Source organism: Sturnira hondurensis, unplaced genomic scaffold, assembly GCF_014824575.4.
Source record: "Sturnira hondurensis isolate 20B ecotype Veracruz unplaced genomic scaffold, ASM1482457v3 Scaffold0007401, whole genome shotgun sequence".
Lineage (NCBI taxonomy): Eukaryota > Metazoa > Chordata > Mammalia > Chiroptera > Phyllostomidae > Sturnira > Sturnira hondurensis.
The window spans coordinates 7607402-7633746 of NW_028080032.1; the positions used below are offsets into that span (position 1 = coordinate 7607402).

General features: G+C 42.7%; 1 protein-coding gene across 2 annotated transcripts in view; it reads left to right on the plus strand.

Annotated features, from left to right (window-relative positions):
* The first annotated feature begins 2077 nt into the window (after window positions 1-2077).
* Window positions 2078-26345, plus strand: part of DNAAF9 (dynein axonemal assembly factor 9) — a 125877-nt gene continuing 101609 nt past the window's right edge. For both annotated transcript variants that reach the window (XM_037051742.1, XM_037051743.1), the window contains exons 1-3: window positions 2078-2258; window positions 22169-22248; window positions 25644-25763. In XM_037051742.1, coding sequence (XP_036907637.1) covers window positions 2176-2258; window positions 22169-22248; window positions 25644-25763 — 283 coding nt within the window. In that variant the 5' untranslated portion in view covers window positions 2078-2175. The remainder of the gene's footprint in view (window positions 2259-22168; window positions 22249-25643; window positions 25764-26345) is intronic.

Sequence of the window (26345 nt, forward strand, 5' to 3'; positions counted from 1 at the left end):
TAGCAACATTAGCTAAAAAACATGGTAGAAAAGTCTACTATGTTTTTGGAAAACAACCCCAATGTTCATCAACTGACAAATGGATAAGAAAGATGTGATGGATCCATGCAGTGGAATATTATTCAATCATAAAAAGTGAAATTCTGGGATGTGCTACTACATGGATGACATTTGTAAAAATTATGCTAAATGAAATTTCAGTCACAAATGACCACAAATCATATGATTCTGTTTAGATGAAATGTTCAGAATGGGTAAATTCATATGTAGAGAGAAAAATGAGTGTTTGCCCAAGGCTGGGATGGTTGGTGAGGAAAGGGGGAATGACTGTTAAAAGGCACAGGATTTCTTGTTGGGGTGATGAAAGTGTTCTAAAGTTGGTTGTGGTAGTGATTACACCATGTCATGAACATACCCATAGAGGTGTTACCAAAAGAAAAGGTAATAGCAACCTTAACAAGAATTGAAAAGATTGTCTTTGATAAATCTCATGGCTGAGACATTGCGTTTGTCACAAGTCCAAACTCATAAATAACAAGAAGAATTGAATCTTGAAAGGGTTGCAATTTCAAAGTTGTGTGGGCAGGGGGCGGGAATGTTGAACTCTGTATCTGATACAAAAGTAAAGATGAATTTCTCATCAGTCACCAAAGGAAAGCTGTACTTGTAAGGCACCGTCTCCTTAAGCAAAGCCAGGACTCATCTTACAGGTTTCGGGAAGCCTAGGGTTCAAGGATTGACAGTTTTAGAAACGAGTGTCTCCAGCGATTGACGGACTCGCAGCTTTATTAGTGCGGTCACTGTTGTAAGGTAACTAAGGACCAGCTAACTTTCAGAAGCCTGGTCCCTTGAGTGAGGTACTTGCTGATTGGCTCCGGTCTAGAAGCGTGGAGCTGTCAACGATTGGTTAACTTTCAGAAGCTTGGGACCGCAATTGATTTACTAACTTCCAGATGCATGGTTACCGGAGTGAAGCTGTTGTTGACTGGTTGATTTTCATAAGTAGCCACTGGAGTGAGGCTGTCGCTGATTGGCTGATTTTCAGAGTCTGTGGACTGATGTGAAGTTATCTTTATCTTCTTTACGACTTTAAATTTGAACCAAAAGTCTTTTCGTTCCTTGGATATAAAAAATAATACAATTATTTTGGTCTTCCTTCAGTTAAGCCTGCTGGAGACACCATAAGATTGCCCAGATCTTTTACTTATGGAGGTAGGATTTTCAGCTAGTATTCCAGTTTAAGTGATTTAAGCGCCAATTACCTTGGTGGAAAAATAGCCTTAATATTTTGTAATTGATTGCAAAATGATTAATACAGGACATTTTAGGCATCCTGACAAAGTCAATACATGGCGCAAGACAAAATCATTAAATACATCCCGTATGTACAGGACTCCTGGCGACCCTGTCCTGTCAATGATGTATTTCCCTCGTTTTACACAAGAAAAGACCAAGACTGGTGGGATTTATGCCCTGTATTTGAAAACAGGTCAAGCCAAGATCTGAACAGAAATGGCCCGATATCTTCTGGGAGAATCTTATGAACCTCTAACGCCTGTGTCTGGAACACAACTGGGCACGTATGCTAACTGGAGGTCTGCTTTATGTTCGAAGGGAGGGCGTGCAATTGATTTGTGGCGGGTTTGAAAACAGTAGCGAGGCACCGTCTGGGAGACTGCGGGAAGCCAGCAAGGCACGAAGGTACTGTCGCTATTACCGCTGTCGCAGTTACCGGCTGTCGCAGAGAAAGGCTTTGCAGGAGGTTGAAGCCGACCCTACGGGGCGGAGCGGAGTGAGGCCCCACCCCCGGGCGCTTTCGCGTGCGTGGCTGGGGGCGCCACGGAGATTCCTACCCCAAGGTCTGGGGCCTGAGGACAGGGAAGAGTGAGGGCTCAGTTCCCCTCTCTCTCCCTGGGTACCGGCGATCCCTGCGTCCAGCCGAAACACCTCCCATCTTAAGGAGGCTCCCTGTCCCAGCCAGTGGCCACGCCCCCGCCCCAGCTCCTAGCCCACATCGACTCCTCCCCCGCCTCCGACGTGCCCGGCGCGCTGCGCCCCCGCCCACCCGGCACGCCCAGCCGCCCCGCCTGGCCGCAGAGGCCCGGGAGCTGCCCTGCGGGCCTGTGCGACCCTCGCAGCGGCACGGTTCCCCTGCGTCACCCGCCGTCCGCCGCCATGGACATGTATCCTCCGCACCGGCTGGGGTTGTCCCGTGCGTGGTCCCCCGGCAGCTCTGGCCGCGGGTCACCCTCTGTCAGGTACGTGGGACCGAGGCTACGGAGGGGTGGCCGGGCCGGGCTTGCGGGCTGTTGGGGTCTGGCGACGCCTCCTGGTGCAGGGCGTGGCCGGGCATGGCTTCCACGCGGATGGTTTTTCCTTAAACGGCTCTCTGAAGAACGTTTCCCCAGGAACGGCACTCTGTGTCGAGGCTCCCACAACGGCTTCCTTGTGAAGGACCCCCTACTGTGAAATCACCAGCCCACAGAACGTTTCCCCCAGCAAAGATTTCCCTGTAGAGAATCTCCATAGTGCCTTCTCTATGGTAGATCGCCTGCCTACCTATAGATTACTGCTCTGGAAACCGCTAGAGAGACACTCCCGTTAATAACTCCTCTGTACAGAACCCCTCAATGTGTTTCCCTAGAAACAGCTTACCTCTAATGCCCCCTGTCCGTAGGTCTTCTCTAGAGCCTTTTCCTTTAACAGAGGCTTCGCTAGAGAGTACCCCGTTCCGGATTCCTACATGCACACAAAACACTGACAGCATCTTCCCTATTGCGCATTTTCTCACCTTCCGCTGCTCCAGCCTGCATCGCGAAGCTCCCTTACGCCACAATGGGGGGCTCAGGCTGAGGGGAGTTGGAGGTCATTAGGGGTGCAGGAGGGGAAAACTAACTGGATGGATAGGAAAAAGAGGCCTAGGAACCCCGAAAGCGGCAGACCCCATGCCCTTAAGCCTAGAGACCGAACTCCCGGGTGCCTCGGTGCGGGGAGGGTGATATTGGGAAGGGTCCCCACCCCCTTTCCATAAAGAAAGATCCGTTTTTCGTTTTTCGATTCCTGCTCCTTGTGCCTTTGGGGCTGACCTTGATAGTCTGAGCATTGTTTGTGATGGAGCTGGTCTGGGACCGCCTGCGGAATGTGGAGGTTGGAATGATGGAGGGGTTTGGCAGAGACCATTGAGAGGGAGGGAGAGAGAAGGAAGTGGGCTTTGGTACTGCTAAACTGCCATTAACCCAGAACAGGATTTTTTTGGTTTGCTTTTTTTCTCTATTTTAGCCACTTAGGAAAGCAAATATGGTATTGTTACCTCGGAAGGAGTTGTGAACTTGGATGTTAGAACTGCTTTTCCTATATCCTTGTTTTGGAGATTAAGGCATTGTATTTTTAACCATTTGCTCACCGATCTGGGTTTTATTGTTGTTGTTATTTTAACTAAACCAAATTCAAGCAGAGCAAGAACTAAATCTTAAAATCCTTTTCTCTTCCTGGCATTCCTTCCCCAACCCCAGCAACTAATGCGTGTTTGTTGAGTGACTAAAGATTGAGGGAGGTAAGGCTAGATTCCCATGGTTACGTTTGGGAGTCCTTATTTGCTTTTAATTTGGCAGGTTACATTGTTTGAACTTCTTCTCTGCCCTTCCAATGGAATCCCTGGTGGACTTAACAGTTCCCAAGTGTTTAGCGGCACTGTCTCCAATGCATCCTAACATCCTAACATTTCTGGCAGCAAGTTTCACTGTTTCAAAGTATCCGAATGTTACATAGAATGAAACTGCACTGAATACTTTAGCACTTGGAGCAGCCATCTGTTAAATCTGGGCTCTGTGTAGACTTGGGGTTCATCCCAGGTCATTTTGAGCTTAGGAATCTTGAGTCTTTGAGACTTTTATGGGAAAAACAAAACTTAATGGATGAAGACTTTTATGGGAGTGTTCCAGTAAAATCCATCTCTAAAATATCCGCTGCTTTCCCTGTTTATAGAAAATGGCAGCGGGAAGCTTTTTTCAAAGTAGTGTTTTTATGTTAAAAAGATAAATGTTGGTTGGCCTTATTAATCAAACTCTGAATCGTCCACCAAGTGGTTTGAGTGAAGCTTGTTGGTCTTCAGAAAATTATTAGTCTTCAAGGGGTAGTACAAGGAACACCACGACCTGGCTGTTTTGTACCTATGGTAAAAGAAATTTGGTTCAGGCTCCCCTCCTTTCCTCACCTCTACACAACTGAACATGCTGTTCTTACCCATTCAAGCCTTTCCCTGACTTTGACATTGAACATTGTTAGCAAGTTTGGGCTCAGCATTTTCCTGTTACCTACACCTGACTTCTTTGCTGCACTCTGATTCCTGAGTGATGAAAGAGGCAGGCCTAACTGGTGAAGTTACATTCCTCAAGACCCAGCGATAGAGCTTTGCAAGTGTGTGGTTTAGCATGGTGTTTATTTTCACAAATGAGGAATAGAGATCAGGAGTTAGAATCTTGTTCCTTAGAACTAGAAGCTTCCTTTTAAAGGTATGCTAGTTATTAGTGCTCTCCATCAAATATTTTTGGTTTCTGTCTCCTGGGCATATGGTACAATTGTACTTGCTTGTCCCCTTGAAGTTGGGTTTACATATGGCCTTGTGAGTTGCTTTAGGTCAGTGTGGTGTGTGCAGGAATGGTGTGTATACCTTCTGGTATGTAATTTACCACTCTCTCCCTCTGTTTTGGTGACTTGGTGCTTCAGATGATGGCTAGTCCATCCTGCTGGGACCCAGAACAAGCTTCCAGATGACTTATGTTTAACATGTAGAGTCAGCAAGAAGTAAACCTTTGTTGTTTCAAGCCACTAAGATTTTGGAGTTACTACCAAGTCACTGTCTTGACTTGTACCAAGGTACCAGTGGAAATAGCCAAAGTACGCTTTCCTACTTCAAAATCTTTTTCTGCAGGGGGGATCTATTCCTACTCAGTATTTGTTTAATTTCACTGCCTTTTTATACAAACAGTCCAACATTCACTGTGCTAGGTGTTGTAGATTCAAGCAAATAAGGCAGGCCCCTGCCTTCAAAGAGCTCCTTAATAAGTGGAAAGAGGCAGAAACAATAAAAATTGTAGTACAGAGTGGTGATAAATAAGTACTGAGGAAGAAATAGGGCTGAAGGAACAATAATGTAAGAGGTCACAGCTCTTTGGGGCTCAGCTCTGAGAAGAATGGAGTTGCCATTTACTGATTTGGGAGTATTAGAAGAAGAGCGGGTTTGTGGAGAAAAGAGAGTTCAGTTTTTGCCTTGTTTGTTTTGAGTTGCCTAATAGATACCCAAGTGGAGATCGTGGATAGGAGTTGGATATACAAGTCTGGAGTTCGGGAGAAAGATGGGAATGGACGTACCACTCGTAGGCTGCTGACTCCCAATTTTTTATGTAAAGCTGTGAGACTAGGTAGCGATACAGAGAGTAAATGTAGATAGAGAAGAGGACTAACATTGAAGTCCTGTGTGTCCCCTATAGAAAAGACAAGTGTAGGGATGTCATCCAGCTTCGGCTGGCAAATGGTTTCCGAACTCTGGCGTAGCAGAAGGTTCAAGGACAGTTACGGAAAGCCAAATGGTAAGTACTGTTGATGAACTGATGAGCACTGAGAATAGCCAGATTTGGTAATGTGGAGGTCGATGGTGAGGTTGATAAGAACACTTCTGGTGCAGTGGACTCGAGACAATAGGAGGGGAATTGTTGACACGCAGTATAGATAGTCATGGTGATTTTTTTTCAAGGATCACTATGAGGGAAAGCAGATAATAGGGCTCTGGCTGGAAGGGCATGGGTGTTAGAGGCCTTCCTGTTTTTAGGTGGGTTGTAATTACAGTGTGCTTGTAAGTTGATGGGATACAAAGAGGCAAACGGATGATTAAGGAGAGAGAAGGGACGGTAGCAGGGGTGAATTCCTTGAATAGGTGAGAGAGAAGGGGGTCCAGGACGTAAATGGGTATGTTGACCTCAGGCTGGATTAGTGCATGGACAATTCATCATACGGACGCAAATGCTGGTGCAGTGGTGGTTTTGTGGTGGAAGTAAGTGGAAGTTCTCTTTTGATTACGTCTGTGCTGTCAGCTAAAGAAGAAGGAAGTCTGTCAGCTAAAAATGAAGAGGGAGGGAGGTGCTGGAAGTTTGGGAAGAAGATGCCGAATTCATACAGGAGAGTGGGGGGAAATGAGCTGATATGGAAATATTTTAGGATTGCCCGGCAGCACCAAAAGTTCACACTTGGTGTTTGTTGTCATAAATTTAAGATGAAGCTCAGCATGGTTGTATGCTTTTTTCCTTCAGCTGTGTTGAGCCACGTGGGTGTGGACACTGTGGGAGGGAGTAGCTGAGGGGTAGGATAGAGGGCCTCCTTAGAAGACAGGAGTAAAGGAACTGAGATGTAAGGAGAATGGAAAGAATATCTGTACATGTCAAGATTATCATGAATTAAGGTGGGAATGGTACTAGCAAAAGAGACTGATCCAGAATCCGAAATCTTTAGGGTATGTTGAGGACTGAATGACCCAAGGGTTTGTAGATGTCTGATGTCTGTAAGGAGGGATAGTGGGTGGTTATTGTTGGCATGAAGAAATCATTCAAAATAAAATCTCTCAAAACCAAAGGACACGAGTTTCCAAATTAAACGTACTCCCCAAGAATCCAGCACAATTAATTTAAAAATAGCCATGCCAAGGTACATCAAAATTTTGAGACAACAGAATATCTGCAAATCACATACATAGGGTCAAGAATTGTAGGATTGTTTGGAAACTATAAGATAATGGAGCAAGTGGTGCCTTCTGAAGGGAAATGGATTCCCACCCAGAATTCTGGATTCAGCCCAACTCTCAGGCAGGCTTGAGTGAAGGATAAAGACATTTCACACACATCAACTCTCAAAGTTTGACCTCCATACAAGCTTTATTGAGAAGCCATTGGAGGATGGCTTACACTTACCCTCTGCATTGCTATGTGCTCTAGCAAAACAATCTGATTAAGGGTTTCCTATGCGGGAGCTCCTCTATTCCATGTACAAGTCGGATCTCTACTTGTTAAGGGACTCATAAGGAAGGACCTTCTTTGCTACCCCTGGAAATTACCAAAGGGATGGGACCATTTTCTATTGCCATTTCCCACAGTGCTTGCCTTGTGCTTAGGTTAGTGCCTGGCAGATAGTCAGCACTCAGTACATATTACTTATTGAAGGGATAGAGAATAATTACATGTGTAGCTAGGCTATGTTAAACTTCATGGGAGTTCAGAGAAGATAGAATCACATTTGGGAGCTAAATGGTGAGAGGGTGATTCACGATAGTGACATTTCAGCAGAGATGATGTGAATGAAGCCTCACAGAGGCAGGTTATCTCTCCAGGGGAGGTTTATTGACCAGTTACCGATGCCCGTGTTTCTCTTGGGTTCTTGTTGCAATATGCATGGTCCTTGCCTTAAGAAAACTCAAGCTGCAAAGCAAGACTATGACCTTGGGTTTCTGAAAATGTGAAGTTTCACCTCCAGCATCCTTGTTCGGATGCTGGCCAGGGAGGCTTGGTGTGGTGCCTAGAGAAGGAACAAATGATTGCTGAGCTAAGCTTCTATGGCCTTGTGTCTGGACCAGGGCTCTGAGTATCTGCCTTTTCACTTGTGAGGGCAAGTAATTGTGGATGCTTTCTGAATGAAGACTTTGAAACGGACTTGACAAAGAGCAGATTGTGTGGGAAAATGCTAAGAAAGCTGGAGAAGTGGAAGAAAATGGAAAATAAGATGCCACACTAGAATGTAGGGAACAGACTTCCAGATAACATCTTCCATTTGTGGTGAGTAGCGCTTTCTGAAGCTCTTGAATTTAGTTTGTAGAGTGTCTTGTGTACGCCAATTTGTGAAATTTGTGTAAGCATGAATTGCAGTTGGGTACAAGTTTTAACCATTCTAGATGAGGTGGCCTATCAGTTAGGAACTACATTTAGCAGCTGGTAAAAGACACTTAGCAACATTGACTTCACTTTGGGGTGTATTCTCTCTGGCAAACATGTCTGGAGGAGGGCAGACTAGTTCTGGTGTAAAGTCACCCGGGAGCCAGGCCTCTTCTGTGTATGGATGTTGCTATCTGGACTTCGGAATTCCGTTTCTCTAGAGCTTCACGGTCCCAAAATGGCTGTAGGCTCTCCAGCTGTGCTATCTCATCAACAGGACAGGTGAGAGAAGGAAAGATAAAGGACAGCTCCCAGGTGAGTCAGTTCCTTCCTTTCCTTCAAAGAGCTTCTTAGGAACCGCCCACCTAATGGCTTCTGCATGACTCATTGGTCAGCTCTAGAATCTAGTGAGAGTTTAGCAAGTTGTTTGAAAAGTGTAATGGACTCAAGATGACAATCGAAATGGGAACAAAACCTGTAAAATACCAATGAATCAATCTAATAAGGAAAGTGGAAGACCTCACTTTAAATAAATAAAAATGTCAGCCCTGGCTGGTGTGGCTCAGTGGATTGAGCACGGGCCTGCTGGCCAAGCCTGCTGGCCTGCCTCATTCTGAGCCCAGGACACATGACTGGGTTGCAGGCCATGTCCCCCGGTAGGGGACAGAAACACTGGTGTTTCTCTCCCTCTCTTTTTCCCTCCCTTCCCCTTCTCTAAAAATAAATAAATCAAATCTTCTTTTTTAATTAAAATTTAAAACTTGACAGAAGGGTATAAAACAGAGAGGAATGAATGGAGAGATACATCATGTGACTGAGTGGGACTCTTAGTATTGTCCACACTCAGTATGATCACAAAACAAAATCTCAATGGGAATTTTTGTGGATCTTAACAAGCTGATTTTACAGTTCATCCTTAAAAACATATATTCAATAAAAGCCATGGGATCTTTGAAACAATGCTCAGAAGGACTTACCCTAGCAGATATTAAAAATAATCCAAATACTAGAAAGTTCAAAAGATAACATACTTCAAAGCTCTGGTTATTTTTAAGTGTACTGTGTCTGTGAGAATGGATAAATGGATCAATTAAAGATAGAAAAGATCCAGCTATTTAACACATGCTAAAAGGGGCATTCCGACCGCTGGTGATGTAGATTGAGTGCAGGCCTGCAAACAGAAAGGTTGCTTGTTTGATTCCCAGTTAGGGCACATGCCTGGGTTTCGGGCCTGGTCCCTAGTAGGGGGCCTGTGAGAGGCAATTGATTGATATATCTCTCACACATTGATGTTTCTCTCCCTCTCTTTCTCCTTTCCTGTCTCTTTCTCTAAAAGTAAGTAAATAAAATCTTTAACCAAAGGTAGGGGCGAATTCCATATCAGAATATTAAATGGATCAATATATGGTTTTGGACAGTCATATTCGGGGGGGAAATATAGATTTTTGCTTCACAAAGGTAAAAAGCACATTCCAGAGGAGCAGAGAGCTAAATGATTAAGATGCACACACATGTAATTAATGAAATATTGGCAGTTTTAAAAAAATTTTATTTATTTTTAGAGAAAGGGGAGGGGAGGGAGAAAGAGAGGGAGAAAAACATCAATGTGAGAAACGTTGCTTGGTTGCCTGTCATACGTGTCCTGACTGGGGATCAAACCTACAACCCAGGCATGTGCCCTGACTGGGAGTTTAACTGGCAACCTTTTGCTTTGCCGAACAATGCCCAACCAACTGAGCCACACATTCAGGGCATTGGCATCTTATTATTATACTTTTATAATGCTAAGTGAGAAAGACACAAAAGGAAGACATAAAACCCCTAAGCTTAAGTGTAAAATGAAAACAGCCTTAACTATATAAAACTTTTAAACTTCTGCCTGAAAAAGATATCATAACATAGTCTAGAAGTTTGAAGCAAATATTTGCAACATATAGCCAAAACAACTTTTAAAATGTGATGGAATATGCAAATTACTCAAGGGCAAAACCAAATAAATGACCAGGTAGAAAATGGGCAAAGGACATGAATTTGCATTCATAGAAAAATGTGGATGCTTAGTAAACATTTGACAACCTCCCCAGTGATTAGGGAGAATGTAATTTATAACAGTGAAAATTCTAACCACTAGATTACCCTTAGTTGAAGAGTAATAACACAGTTTAGAAAGTTGTGAGGAATAGGTGCTCTGAGAAACTGTAGGTGAATGTTTCGAAAAAACAATTTGGCAAGATCTATCAAAATTTAAAATGCAGGTACATCTTAAACCCGCCAGTGCTACTTTTGAGTCTTTATCTTCCAGAAACTTCTTGTACTTGTGCCAGTGGTGATCGTGTAAGGTTGCCCACTGAAGCATTGTTTGCTATTGCAAGGTAACACAATTCCAGATGTTCAGTCCTGTTAGCTGGGAAGTAAAAACAAAAGAAGCCCTGACCATTGTGGCTTAGTTGGTTGGGTATCGTCCTACAAGGTAAAGGTCTCAGGATCAATTTCCGGTCAGGACACACTCCTGGATTGCAGGCCCCTTCCAGGTCCCAGTCGGGGCATGTGTGTGAGAGGCAACCTGTGGGATGCTTCTCTCTCACACTGATGTTTCACACCCTCTCTCCTTCCCTTCCCCTCTCTCTAAAAATAAATAAAGTCTTTATTTTAAAAAAAAGAATACAGTACAGCAGTAAGCAGTTCATCACCAAACTATTATTATGTGAAATGTGAAAAGGACTTAGTCAAGAAAAAGAGATCAAAACTATGGAAATAAAATGGCAACAAATACATATCTATCAACAATTAAGTCTAAAAAACAAACTAAGCAAACAAGAAGAGAGACAGAATCGTGGATACAGGGAGTGTTTTTGATGGTTCCCAGATAGGAGGGGATTAAGAAGTGCAAATAGGTAGTTACAGAATAGCCACGGGGCTGTAAAGTACAGTATAGAAAATGGAGTAGCCCAAGAACCCATGGACATGAACAGTGGTGTGGCAATTGCCAGAGGGAATGGGGGGTGCTGGGTGGAGGGGGGCAAAGGGGGAAAAATTGGGACAACTGTGATAGCATAATCAATAAAATACAATTAAAAATACAGTAGTTTTTAAAATGAGGTTAAATTCTAAGTACTAACTTGGGAAGGTCTTAAGGTATAATGGTAGGTGAAAAGGGTGTGTTTCAGAACAGTTGCATACCTCACGATTATGATTTTATATAAAAACAACCCCCCAAAAAAAGAAACTTCACACTAACTATATTTTACTGAGAGTTACACCAAATTGTTCACAGCAGTTTTCTATGATAATATGAAATCAGATTGGTATGAAAATTCCAAACAGAGCAAACATGTAAAGAGAATACATTTGTGTTTTAATTATTTAGTTTTGAAAGTCAAAAGGTCAGCATAAAATTATGGAGGAAAATCAGGCGAATGTAAAATTTTCAATTTGAAATCCAAACAAGAAAATAACCTTGCCTGTATATACAGTGATTGCTATAAAAACATGAGCAGCAAGCTGTTACATAATAAATCAGAAGATGGGAAGACAGAGATGATGGTTTAGAGTGTAAATATATCATCTCTGTGACTGACTTCATTGCCAGGAAATCAGTGAGGTGAGGTGTATCAGAAAGAACAGGCTCGGACTTCCACCAAGACGGAGGCATAGGTGGAAACACTGTGCCTTCTCCCACAACCAAGTTTGAATACAACAAAGGTTTAGTAAACAAAGACGCGGCCAAAGAACAGAAAATTAAACTGTACGGAAGTCCGACAAAAACTAACCATTCAACCGGGACCGGTAAGAGAGGCAGAGGCAGCAGCGGAGCAGGGTCGGGCAGGAAAGATCCCCCGACCCAGGCGCACAGGCAGCCAGGGTAGCAGCGCGGACCCAGTGAGGGTATGGGGCAGGCTGACTGCGGTCACACATTCAAGCGCAGATAAACCAGCAGAGTGAGCAGTGAGACGGACCCCGCAGGCCCCAGTGGGCGAACCCGGTGGCGGAGGGCTGACCGCGGGCGGACATTCGCGCACAGTGGGACGGAACGTGTGGGCCCCAGCAATGGTGGCAGTGGAGGCGGCGGGAAGGGGCAGACGGGACTACCATTGTTCCTCTTTCACCCCGCCCCCACATATAGCATCACAACCCTGGTGAACACCTAGGGCTCCGCTCCTCATACATAACAGGCACGGACAGTCCAAAATATGGCTCAAGAAGAACTCAAAGCCCCAGAGCCGATAATTGTAAGAGAAAAAAATAGTGAACCTCTCAGATGCACAGTTCAAAATACTGGTGATCAGGATGCTCACAGAGCTGGTTGATTATAGTCACAAATTAGAGGAACAAAGTCACAAATTAGAGGAATATATGAAGGCTAAACTAATTGAAATGAAGGGAGATGCACAGGAAACCAATAGTGATGGAAAGGAAACTGGGACTCAAATCAATGGAATGGACCAGAAGGAAGAACAAAACATACCACCAGAAAGGAATGAAGAAATGAGAATTCAAAAAAATGAGGAGAGGCTTAGGAACCTCCAGGACATCTTTAAACGTTCCAACATCCGGATTATAGGGGTACCAGAAGGGGGAAAGAAACAGCCACGAGTGGAAAACATATTTGAACAAATAATAAAGGAGAACTTCCCCAGTCTGGCAAAGGAAATAGACTTCCAGGAAATCCAGGAAGCTCAGAGAGTGCCAAAGAAGTTGGACCCAAGAAGGAACACACCAAGGCACATCATAATTACATTAGCCAAGACCAAAATGAAGGAGAGAATCCTAGAAGCATCAAGGGATAAGGGGACAGTCACCTACAAAGGAGTTCCCATCAGACTGTCAGCGGATTTCTCAAAAGAGACCTTACAGGCAAGAAGGGGCTGGAAAGAAGTATTCCAACTCACAAAATCCAAAGACCTACATCCAAGATGGCTCTATCCAGCAAAGCTTTCATTTAGAATGGAAGGACAGATGAATTGCTTCCCAGATAAAGTCAAGTTCAAGGAGTTCATCATCACCAAGCCCTTATTATATGAAATGTTAAAGGGACTTATATAAGAAAAAGAAGATGAAAAATATGAACAGCGAAAGGACAGCAAACTCACAGTTATTAACAACCACACCTAAAACAAAAGCAAACCAAGAGGACGGCTAGATCAGGAGTGGAACCACAGAAAGGAAGACCACATGGAGGGGTAGCAACGGGAGTGGGAGGAGGAGAAGGGGGGAGGAGGTACAGAAAATAGCATAGACAGTAGGTAGAAAGTAGATAGCAGGGAGGGCAAGAATAGTAGGGGAAATATAGAATCTAAAGAACTTGAGACACGTGGTCATAAACTAAAGGGGGGAATGGTGGGAGAGGGGTGTGCAGGGTGGAGGGGAATGAAGGGGGAAATAGAACAATTGTAATGGTATAATCAATAAAATATAGATATTAAATAAATAGATAATAGAAATAAATAAATAAATAGGGGGAAAAAGAAAGAAAGAACATCCTGAGAGTCAGGACACCTGGTCTCTCAGCTTCTGGCGCTATTAATCTTTACTCAGCCTTGTGATCTTGGTCAAAGTGCTGCTTTTTAGGTTTTGGTTTCTTCATCCTGTGGTCTGTCTGAGTGTGAATTCAAGGAAAAGTTAGAAATAAAGAATAGTACACAAGCAGCATATTGAACATAGCCCGCATTATTATGTCTGCTGAGTCTGCTGGTGTCCTAAAGGAGGAGCTTTGTAATGTCATGGGTGACCAGAGGCCATCTACCCAGGATGTGCCAGCTGCGCTCAGGCAGACCCGGGAGTCGCAGGGCAGTGCTGTTGGTGGGCAGGCTCGGTGTATGTGTGAGCATTTCTATTTTAAAAAACGTCTGGGTGAATACACAGTGGTGACCCCTGAGAGTGAGGAACAGTGAAAACTGTAGTTTCACTTGTGTTCTTTTTTCATAAAAATTATAACAAATGAATATTTTATATGCATAGTTGAAAAGTGCACTAATGATGGTTAAAGCAGATGGACCCCAGTGTTAATGGTGCTTAATTCTGGATGATGGGAATATGGGTCATTGTAGTTTTCTTCGTATGTACTTACCAGGTCTTTTTTAAAGTAGGCAAATATTTCAGTAAGTGACAGGTTTAATGGTTCAGTGACAAATAATAGACTATGTCTGGTTAAAAATTAAATTTGGGAAGCAAGAAAATGTACAGAAGAAAAGGAGAACTGAATTTAGCTTTATCCACTGGTCAAGAAAGTAAAAAATACTGTTACAGAACAGAGGTCTGGGGGGGGGCAATATTTGGCCCACCCAGGGATGCCAAAAACTGTTACTGAACATCAGGGGCCCCTCCCAAGGATGGTATACTAATACCGTCCTGACCACCTANTTGAAAAGTGCACTAATGATGGTTAAAGCAGATGGACCCCAGTGTTAATGGTGCTTAATTCTGGATGATGGGAATATGGGTCATTGTAGTTTTCTTCGTGTGTACTTACCAGGTCTTTTTTAAAGTAGGCAAATATTTCAGTAAGTGACAGGTTTAATGGTTCAGTGACAAATAATAGACTATGTCTGGTTAAAAATTAAATTTGGGAAGCAAGAAAATGTACGGAAGAAAAGGATAACTGAATTTAGCTTTATCCACTGGTCAAGAAAGTAAGAAATACTGTTACAGAACAAAGGTCTGGGGGGAGGCAATATTTGGCCCACCCAGGGATGCCAAAAACTGTTACTGAATATCAGGGGCCCCTCCCAAGGATGGTATACTAATACCGTCCTGACCACCTACTGGGCTCGGCTGTCTGCCACCAGAGGAAAGACATCTCTCAATGCCAGAGATTTGTGGAAAGGAAAGGTTTATTTAAAGCTATACAGACTTAAAGTAGTGACCCAATGTCCCCATTAAAATATCAAAGTCCTTTTGGATACCCACAGACGCCCACAGCACTTCCTTCTCCCCCTGCCCTAATTCGGGGTACCGTAACTCTGGAGAAGAAACACACATCTGTGTTTCAGGCCCTTGGCACCGTCTGCTGTGTCGCCGTCCAGGCAGCATCTCTAATTACTCCAAAGCTATGTGCCACCTTCTCATGGCCTACTGGCAAAGAGTTCTTTCACCCTTCTTCCAGGCAAAGTCTCTCTTGCTTCCCAGGCCACACGGCCAAAGGAAGCACCCCAAAGCCATGTGGTCCTCTTCTACCAGAGCTGCAGGGATCTGCACTCTGGCCAAAACCTCATGGTTCTTTTCTCCACCAGAGCTGCAGAGATGGTAGGGTCACCACTCTATCAAAGCTGAGTGGCAGTTCTCTGCTAAAGCCACATGATGATTCCCCTGACCCCCAGCTGCGGGGGTCCCCACTCTGGCAAAGCCACGTGGTACTCCTCCAGTGGCTGCTGTGTCTGGGTTTTTAATCCCTACGCCAGTCCTTTGCTGCCCCATTTCCCACTCCTCCCACAGTCGGTTATGTCTGCCAGCATTCCTGTAGATTCCAAGTTTACTGAGCTGCCATCATGAGTCTCGGCAGGGGTGGCCCCATGCTGTGGAGCCAATCATCTCCAAGCTCTCATGCAGGCGCTGTAACGGGGGCTGGGAGTTGCCTCCCACTTATGTCTTGGGTGAAAGTTACTTCTGTCCCCTGGCTCAGAGCATGGCCACAGCTATTTAACATAGTTAAACCAGTTAAAGGTTATAGATATGTTAAATGACCATGCCAGAGGTTAGCTGCAAAGCCTTTGCTGTACAAAACAGCTCTCAATGGCCCTGCTTCATTTGTCCCTTCCCCCAACTGACATCTCTGGGGCGTGGGGCCGGGAGGGGGGTGGGTGAGGACATCTTAATATTTCCTGGACACCTTGAGTTCTGGACCCTGGACCCCATTCCAGATCCTTTTTTGCCCCCCGCCTTTTTTACTGCACCCCGTTACAATACCAGTTATAATGTTTCACTCTTCCAGAGTAAAACATTTTGTGTGCTTCCACTTTATTTGGCCAGGATACTTGTAGAAAAGAAACTCTTTGTTTCTGGGCTCAGTGTTGTCTTGGCTTTCCCCAACAGAAGTGGAGGAGCTGCTTGTTTCCTGGTCACAAGATCTATTTATATTTTGTCTCTGGTTTCTTGTAAGTTTGAAAACCAAAGAGTTCTTGGTAACCTTGAACCAGTCAGACAGCCGCCTGTCCAGATGGGTTGGGGAGTGGGCCAAAGGACTAATTTGATGAAATATTGCTAGTGTAGAGAAATGCTTGCAAAGTCAGTCTTATGTCAGACCTGAAAAACTAGGGAGGACCAGATGACCATTTCCCAGGGAAAGGAGTTTCCTCCCTTTGACATTGACCTTGCCACGATTGTTCTGCCACTTCTAAAACCCTGAGTCCCTCTGCATGTTCTACTTCCCTCCAGCCCCAGATTTTTTAGTATGAAAATCTCAGACAATACAGAAAAAGGTAAAAAATAGCACAATGAATGCTTGTTACACCCACCACTTAGATTCAAAAATTTTTGACATTTTGCCAAGTATGTGTTATTTTTATTCTTTTTTAAAAGATTTTATTTATTTATCTTTAGAGGGGAAGGGGAGGAGAGAGGGAGAGAATATCAATGTATGGTTGCCTTTGTGAGGCACACTCACATTCCACCAATGTATGGAACTGGTGTGGAACCCAGGCATGTGCCCTGACTGGGAATCGAACCATGATCCTCTGGTTCGCAGGCCCACACTCAATCCACTGAGCTACACCAGCCAGGGCTATTTTTATTCTTTTCTTTTTCTCACTCTTCTTTTCTCTAAAACCTTTTTCAAGTAAATTGCACTTCACTCCTAAGTAATTCCTCATGCATCTACAAAGAAAAAGTACTATCTTAATATCATCTCACCTAAGAAAGTTGACAGTAATTGCTTAATGTCACCAAATGCCCAGTCCATATTCACATTTTCCCAGATGTCTCATGGATGTTTCCCTGTTTTTTTTTAAAAATCATATTACATTTCATACATTGCAATCTTTCTCTTTGTTCTTTTTGTTTTGTATGACATTGATTTTTTATAACTTAAAGTGTTTTAATTGTGATAACTATACACATAAAACTTGCCGTTTGAGCCATTTTTAAGTGTGCGGTTTAATGGCATTAGGCACACTCACATTGCTGTGCCACCATCACCACTGACCCTCCACAGAGCTCCTCCCCCCACAAAACCCAAACTCTGTGCCTGTCAAAGAACAGCTCCCCAGCTCCTCCTTCCAGCCCTGACAACTGCCATTCGACTTTCTGTCTCTGTGAACTTGACTGTTCTAAGAACCTCATAAAAATGGAATCATACAATAGTTGTCCTTCTGGGACTGTCTTATTTCACTTACTCTAGTGTCCTCAAGGTTCACCCATATTTTAGCATGTGTCAGAGCTTCCGTCCTTTTTAAGATTGAACCGTATTCCATTGTGGGTGCCATGTACCCCACAGTTAATGTATCTGTAGAAGGACACTTGCGTTGCCACCATGAAGGTGGGTGTACAGACATCTCTTTGACTCCTTGCATTGAATTCTTTTTACGTATGTACCAAAGTGGAAATTGCTGCGTCATGTGGTAATTCTGTTTTTAATTTTTTGAGGAACCTCCATGCTGTTTTTCATAGGGGCTTCACTGTTTTATGTTCCCACCAACAGTCCAGAAAACTTTCAATTTCTCCCCATCCTTGCCAATACTTATTTTCTCTTTTGGGTTTTTTTCCCTTTTTCATAGTAGCCATCTTAATTTTTGCGGGAGTAGTATCTCATTTAGGTTTTGATTTTCATTACTGTAATGATTAGTGATGTAGAGCATGTTTTCATATGCTTAGGCCATTAGAGATACCTTCTTTGGAGAAATAACCTGTTCAATGTTGAACAGATTTTTTGTTTTTGTTGAGCTTTAGGACTTCTTTATATATTCTGGATATTAGCCACGTATTAGATGTATTATTTGCAAATATTTCTTCGCATTCTGTGGGTTGCCTTTTCATTCTGTTAATTGTGTCCTTTGATGAACATAAGTTTTTAATTTTGATGAAGTCTGATTTATATATTTTTTCTTTTGTTGTCTATGTTTTTGATGTCATAGCCAGGAATCATTGCCAAATCCAATGTCACGAAGCTTTTCACATATGTTTTCTTGTAAAAGTTTTATGGCTTTAGGTTTACATTTAGGTCTTTATTCTCTTTTAAATTAAACTTTGTTTATGGTGTAAGGTAAGGGTCCAAATGCATTCTTTTACATATGGATATACAGCTTTTCAAAACCATATTTTGAAAAAACTGCCCTTTCTCAATGAGTGGTCTCAGTACCTTTGTCAAAAATCACCAGCAACACACTGCTTTGATCACTGTGGCTTGGTAGTAACTTTTGAAATCAGGGAGTATGTCCTTCAGCTTTGCCCTTCTTTTGATATTGTTTTGGCTATTCTGGGCTCCTTGAGATTGCATATGAATTTTAGGATGGGTGTTTTTGATTTCTGCAAAAACATGGTTGGGGTTTTGATAGGGACTGTCGCAGTTGCTTTGTGTAGTATTGACGGCTTAGCAGTACTAAGTATTCCTATTCATGAGCACAGATGTGTTTCTGTTATTGCTATCTTTAATTGCTTTCAGAAATGTATTAATGATCCAGTTTCTCTGAATCCTCACCAGCATTTGGTATTGTCATTGTTTGTCCTTTTAACTTTTCTAATAGATGTGAGGTAACATGCTATTTTTGATTTGCATTTCCCTAATGGATAATGATGTTGAACATGTTTTCATGTCCCATCTCTGAATCATCTTTGAAGAAATGTTTCTTCATGCTTTTTGCCCATTTTCTAATTGGATTATTTTTCCTGTTGAGTTTTGAGAGTTCTTAAATTATGTATTCTCCTTTGTCAGATATGTGATTTGCAAATACTCTCTCCCTATTTGTAGCTTGTCTTTTTATTCTCTAAGTAGGGTCATTCACAAAGCAAAGTTTAAAACTTTGATGAAGTCTAATTTATTATATTTTTCTCTTATGGATCGTATTTTTGGTATTAAGTCTAAGAACATCAGATCCTAATTCCTAAATATTTTTTTTGTTTCCTTCTAAAGATTTTATACTTTTACATTTAAAAAATTTAGGCCCTGGCTGGTGTAGCTAAGTGGATTGAGCGCAGGCCTGCAAACCACACGATCACGGTTCGATTCCCAGTCAGGGAAGATGCCTAGGTTGCAGACCAGTTTCCAGCAGGGGACACATGAGAGGCAACCATACATTGATATTTCTCTCCTTCCCTTCCCCTCTAAAGATAAAAAAATAAAATATTTTTAAAAAAATTTGGATGCGTGATCTATCTTGAATTAATTTTTGTGTAAGATGTTAGGCTTAGGTTGAAGTTCATGTTTTTGTCTGTAGATATCCATTTGCTCCAGCACCATTTATTGAAAAGACTGTCCTTATTTTGTTGAATTGATTTTGAACCTTTGTCAAAAATTAGTTGTCTGTATTTGAGTGGGTCTATTTATGGCTGCTCTGTACTGTTTCATTGATCTGTGTGTCTGTCTGTCAACCAGTACCACTCAGTCTTGATTATTTGAGCTGTGTAAGTCTTGACATCAGATAGAATGATTCCTCCCACTTTGTCCCTTTTTATTTTTCAAAATTGGTTCAGCTATTCTACTTCCTTTGCCTTTTCACATAAGTTTTAGAGTAATCTTGTCTATAGCTACAAAGAAAATCTTGCTAGAGTTTTGAGAGGATTTGTGTTGTACCTGAACATCAAGTGGGGGAGAGTGGGCATCTTCACTGTGTTTTATTTTCCAACCCATGGGCACAGTATGTCTCTCCATTTACTTAAATATTTTTGTATTTAGTTTATCAGTGTTTTGTGTATAAGTCTTATGCATGTTCTGTTACATTTTATATTTAAATTATACTTTACTTTTAATTTTGATTTTCGTGTGTTCATTGCTTTTATATAGAAATGTAATTGATTTTTATGTGTTGGTCTTATGAACTTGTTTTTTGTAGATTCTGTAAAATTATCTACTTCATTTTCAATCTGTGTGCCTTTTATTTTCTTATCTTATTGCATTGTCTAGAACTTCCAGTATTCTGTTAAATAGGGTGGTGAAAGCAGACATCCAGCAGACATCCTTTCTTGTTTCTCATTTTAAAAGAAAAACTTGTAGTCCCGCCATTAAGTATAATCCCAAGCTTTACTTTGAAAATTTTTGTAGAAGTACTTTATCATAAAATTGAGGAAACTTATCTACTCTTAGTTTTCTGAATGTTTTTATTGTGAATGGGTATTACATTTTATCAAATGGTTTTTCTGTTTCAGTTATGTGGTTGTATGGGGTTGTTTTTCTTCTTTAGCCTGCCAGTATGATGGATTACATGATTGATTCACCCATACAAACCACCTTGCATCCCTGGGATAAACCCCCTCTTATTCATGGTGTATATGTAAGTCCTCACTTACTATCAATGACAGGTTCTTGGAAACTGTGACTTCATGGAAGACAGTGTATAACAAAACTAATTTTACCGTAGCCTAATTGATAGAAATAAGTGTTAAGTTCCATTGGTATATGTGTGGTCACATAACTTGACCACATCACCAACTTATAAATAAAGACTCAAAACAAACATTGAAATAAATATGAGCTATAGATACATTTAAGAAAGATGAATAAAAATAAGTAAGGTAATTATTTTCCATTCTGCTCATTCCAGTCCAGGGTTAGAGGTGACTGGAACCTCTCCCGGCAACTCAGGGCACAAGGCAGGGACCAACCGTGGACCGGACGCCCTTCCATTACAGGCTGTACTCACCCACACACCCACACCCACGCTCACTCACACCGGGGCAGTTTAGACACGCCAATTCACCTAATGTGCACACCTTTGGGGTGTGGGAGGAAACCAGAGTACCTGGAAAAAACCTATGCAGACATGAGAGAACATGCAAACTTCACACAGACAGTGGCCCTGGCTGGAAATTGATTTTTTTTTCTCATCAACATTATAACGTTATTCAAGGACCTACTGTAGTTTTTTGTATGTTTTTGAGTTCTGTTTACTAATGTTTTATTAAGGGTTTTTCTCCCTATGTTCATGATAGATATTGGCCTTTTGGTTGTTTGGTGCTTTTTTTTTTTTTTTTTTGGTATTTTCTCTGTCTGGTTTTGGTATTAGATGAAAGACTGTGAACATCTTGAGGGAAGACAGTGATGATGATCACTAAGTTGTGGAGTGGATGGGGGCGTGGCAATATCAGGAAGCATCCAGGGGAGAAAAGGAGTCCAGGGAAGGGAAATAGTGTTGTTGTCTGGAAATATTGTTGTGTGGGTCTGTGTAGGACGGCGTTCCAGAGCAGATTCAGTGAGGGCGGGGAATACAGTCTGATGGTCAAGGATGGAACAGTTAGTGTAGTTGGCTTACAGAGAACCGTAGTTAGTATTGGTGTGGTAGGTCTGGAAATACATTGACTGTAGGGGAAAAATCAGTTGTAGGAGTGCTAGGGATTGAATCATGGAGGTAGATCCTGGACCTGGGGGTGAGCGGAGGAGACCCACTAGAGGGATCAGTCTTGAGCAGGAAATTGAGCACCTCTCTCTCGGGCTGCTGGGAAGGAGAAAGGGTTGGTATGGAGAGTGTGGGGTCCTTAGAAGTGATGCGAATGTCTGGGAATGCCTCTCCTTATGCTTTGTTTAGAAGGAGGGGACATGCCTGAGGCCAAAGGAATAATAGGACCAAAATGGGAGCAAGTACCCTGTGCTGACACGTCTCTGGGAAGAGTTGTGATGGCAAATCAGAGTTTTCTGTAGGTCCTTAGACCAGTTTTTTTTGGTTTGTATCTCTGCGTTGTTTTTTTTTTGTTTGTATCTCTTTGGGGTTTTTTTCGTTTTTGTTTTTGACAGACTGGTGAGGACTATAGTTAGGGCAGATCAGTGTGGAAACTTTTCAGTCATCCTCAAAAATGAGAAGTCATTAAAGGTCTTTTCCGCCGTAGAAAAGTTGCTGGGTCCCAGTATTGTCCAGCATTGAGCATACAAGGGCCTTTGGCTCCACCCTATGCTGAGCTGAGAGCCACTGACCATCTAGTTGGTGACTGGCAGCTCATACTTACTCTCCTGAACAATTCTGCACAGTCACTTCTGGAAAATAGGAGAAGGGAACACTTCCCGATTCATTTTGTGGTTCTGATACCCAAACCAGACAAGGTTCCATCCCTAGCAGTCATTCCTCCTCATGCCTTCATGTGCTGGCGCTCAGGGGGCTTGCTTTCTGTTCTTGCCGCAGCTGCAGCCGACTCCGCCAGGTTCAGAGCATCCTGACCCAGAGCAGCAAGTCTCGACCCGACGGGATCCTCTGCATCCTAGGTGAGTGTTTTTAACAAGGTGGGACTCAGGGCTGGGGCACCTTGGCTTCAGTTCACAGGAAGATGTTGGCTGTAGTATCAGTGTGAGGTAAGCTGTGGGTTAGTGCCCCCCGCTCTTGTTCCCCTGAAATTGGTTGCTGTTGCAATGAGGTTGTGTGAGATATCAGTAAGACAGGGAGCTCCTACCAGAGCTGGCACTTCGTACATATTACCTCCTTTCTCCTCACGGATTACAAGGGAGCAGTGCATATAATTGAAAAAGTAAGGCAATACATGAGGAATAATAAAAGAACTACTTAACCATCCCAGATTCCCAGTCCCACTCCCTAGAGATAACATTGTCCACTGTACCTTTGTTTGTTAATGCAAATAAGAACATTTTATGCATATTGCCATTAACCTTATTTTTAAAATTTTTACTTGATCATATTATCTTGGAGGTTTTTAAATATCAAATTGACTACTAAATTAGTGGTAGATGCCAACCTTTGGCATCTCTGGGCCATGCTGGAAGAACGGTTGTATTTAGATTTTGTGTGGGACCATGTTCATAGCCATCCTGGGCTGCATGTGGCCAGCGGGCCCTGGGGGGAACACCCCTGGATTGCTTAGATACAGAATACCACAGTGTTGCAGGAGTTAGTGTGTTTGAGCTTGGGCGTGAAGATGGAGGTAGAAAGTTCATTAAACTTCAGGACAGAACTTTATGTGAAGGGGAAGCAAGAAATCAGCGAGGGGACTTGTGTATTCTTAAATAGCTTCTGAGGTTTAGTGGATTCTCCTTTCTGAGTAATTGGAATTGTGATAACAACTAAATGTTGGTTGATTGGCTGAGTCTAGCTTTCTAACCTGTGGAATACCCTTCAGAGCAGCTCTGACTCCACTCACCTCTACTGTAACATTTGTTATTTAATTATTATGGTGTAGGGAAGGTTCTAACTGATCTTCTGCCAACCTCTGAAAACAGCTTGATGGCACAATAATTAACATGCCGCGAACTGCACATATTTAATGTTACAGTGTGATAAGTTTTGACATGTGTGCGAAACTACGGGCACAATCAAGGCAGGGCGCCTGTCCATTATCTCCGTGTTTCCTTGTGCCCCTTTGTGGGTTCTCCATTCCACCCCCTCCCTACTTCCAGACAACTGTTGGTGTGCTTCCTGTCACTGTGCATTGGTTTGCATTTCCCTGAATTATGTAAATGGGATCATACAGTATGTACTCTTTTTATCTGACTTCTTTCATTTAGCTTATTTATTTTGAGATTCATCCATATTGTAGCATGCATCGTGTAATAGTTCATTCTTTTGTATTGGTGATTAGTATTTTATTGTATGTATATCACCAGTTTGCTTACCCATTCAGCTGTTGCTGGATATTGGGTTTCTGTTGTTTGTCTGTTACAGATAAAACTGCTATAAACATTTTTATACAAAGTGGCATTTTATATTCTTTCCAGCAGGTCATGAGAGTTCCATTTCTTTTATCCCCTCGCCAACACTTGGCATGGTCAGTCTTTTTTAAAACAGCTTTAGAGCAGTTTTCGTTTTAGTTTATAATTCACTGCTCCTTGAAATTGTTCCAGCTTTAGCCATTTGGAGCTCTGTCAACTGCAAGACAGCACAGAGTTCCCATATACCCCTCACCCAGTTTTGCAACTGGGGACATTTGTCACAATTAATGAATCAATGTTAACACATATCCATACTTTCTTCCCATTTCCTGAGTTTTTACTTAAAGTTCTTTTTCTGTTCCAGGATCCCATCCAAGATATCACGTTGGATTAGTTGCCATGTCTTCTCAGGCTCCTGTTGACTGTGACAGTTTCTCAGACTTTCCTTGTTGTTGACCTTGACAGTTTTCAGCAGTGCTAGTGAAGTATTTCGTAGCATGTTCCTCTATTGGGGTTCTTACATTTCTCCTGATTCGATTGGCATTAGGAGTTTTGGGGTGAAAGACCAATGAAGTAACATGCCATTTTCATCACATGATATTAAGGACACATACTATCAATGTGGCTTTGCATGTTTATAGTGACCTTGATCAGCTGGCTAAGGTAGTGTTTCAGGTTCCATACTGTGAAATGCTCTCCCCACCTGTCCTTTCATACTGTCCTCTTCGGAAGGAAGAGCCTCCTCCTCTTGTTTGTCTATAAAGTCCCATCCCACCAGTGAGAAATGAGGCACCTGCCATCTACCATCCATTTACTTGTTTAATTCCAGTGTACATGTGTAGTAGCATCAGATTTGTTACCCATAATGCCTCTGTGGGAATCAGCTTGATCAGCTAGAGCACAGTGCTTACATATAGTTTCTTTGCCTTCAGTTTTATACGGTCAGTTTAGTGTTAGCAGTTTATGTGGCAATGTTTGTAGCTGGAACCCTCAGGAGAGGACTGGCTGAGACTAGGCCTGCCCTTTCAACTTTTGGCGTGATGTGGAACGTTCCTGCTTTTGATGCTTTTTCACCCCTCCCTTCACTGAAGAGTTGGGGGGAGGAGAACAGGGCTGTGCTGCTTCTGTCTCAGCTGAGAATGGAGGCCTCCCATGTTGTGAGACCCCTGACACAGGGAGCCTAGCCCCTCTGGTCTGAGTGACTGTTCCTTTTCACTTTTCACTGGTCTGATGACCAGTCCTTTTGCCCAGGCTGCAGCCCTATTTCCATTCTTGGAGCTCTTCCCACCTCCTTCCTCTTAGTCTCACATGGACAGCTGACCCTGCTCTTAACACCCCCTCCTGCCCAGAGCTGTGGATACCTAGGAACCGGGTAGTACCTTTGTTTGTGGCATTGAAAGGCCATAGTGAAGGCAGTGTTATTTCACTGCCTTTTTATTTATCTCTGACCCAGCCCTGCAGGACCGTGAACTTCATGAGGACCGTTTGTAGGCCCAGCACACGCTCTAGCATCCTGCACAGATAATCTTTGTGAAATGATGGGTGTGTGGGGTTTCTGTCACTTGTCCTCTTCTTGTTTCAAACCACCTCAGTCCTCCTTTGTTTGACCCCACATGTTTGGGTAACAGTCTTTTTGAGAAGTGAATGTTTTGCTGACAGCAATTCCCATTCCAGCTGAAAATATTCAAAAACCTTTAACCAGCCATGATAGGACTTGGATTAATATTTTCTGATTCCTTCTGTGCTCGAGAATTGCTTTATGGTAGTTAACACTTCCAGTTACCTGCGCTGTTTGACTGTCTCTTGAATCTGAGCAAGGGTGCTTGGTACTGAGATCTGCTTCTTTTACGGAGAGTGGCTGAGAGTGGTTTTTGGTACTGAACTGGTCTAAGCTGTCGCCTCTTACTTACCATCCGGAATGTGCCGGGCAGGGCAGACTCTTGGGGCTCATTTGCTCCCACAGTGGAGCACAGCTGATCAGAGCCTTCTTTGCCTTGCAGGAATCGATAGCAGGTACAATGAAGGCTGCAGAGAGCTGGCCAATTATCTTCTCTTTGGTTTGTACAATCAGAATGTCGGTGACTTTGAGAAAACGGGATTTTCTGAAGAAGTTCTAGATGGTAAGTACAATTTAGTAAACTCTGTATGAAAGAGTAATAGGTGATTGATTTCTTCAGATCCTTATTTCATGGTTTTCTTATGAAAAAAATATGATCAAATTTAAAATAGCCTGAAGCCCCAATGAATTTTTACTTTTTTATTAATAAAAAACAACATTTCTTCTTTGATGATATATCAAGTAACATGTTCTTGTAAGTTACCTGCTGGATAAGAGACTAACAACAAGTAGTTTTCAGAATATGTGTGTTGGATAAATCAGCTTTAGAGAAAAAAGTAAACATTGATGTTTTGTTTGGCTTTATATATTCTCTGACAAGGTACCAGTTTTCCCCTGAATCGCCTGCTGCCTCTACGTGCTGGGAGGGCTCAGATTATGTGCATTGTCCTGCGAAGCCCCTTTCAGCTGTGAGTCAGGGACCAGCCTGCAGGATATTCCTACAAGGAAGACTTCGTGTGGATCTTCAGTTTAGGAACAAAGGCTCTTTGTCCTGCTCTGTCTTTGGGAATTGTTTCCTGTGCGACTTTAATTCATGACGATGCCCACGACTACAATGAGGGCTTTCTGCTTGCATTCCCTTTTC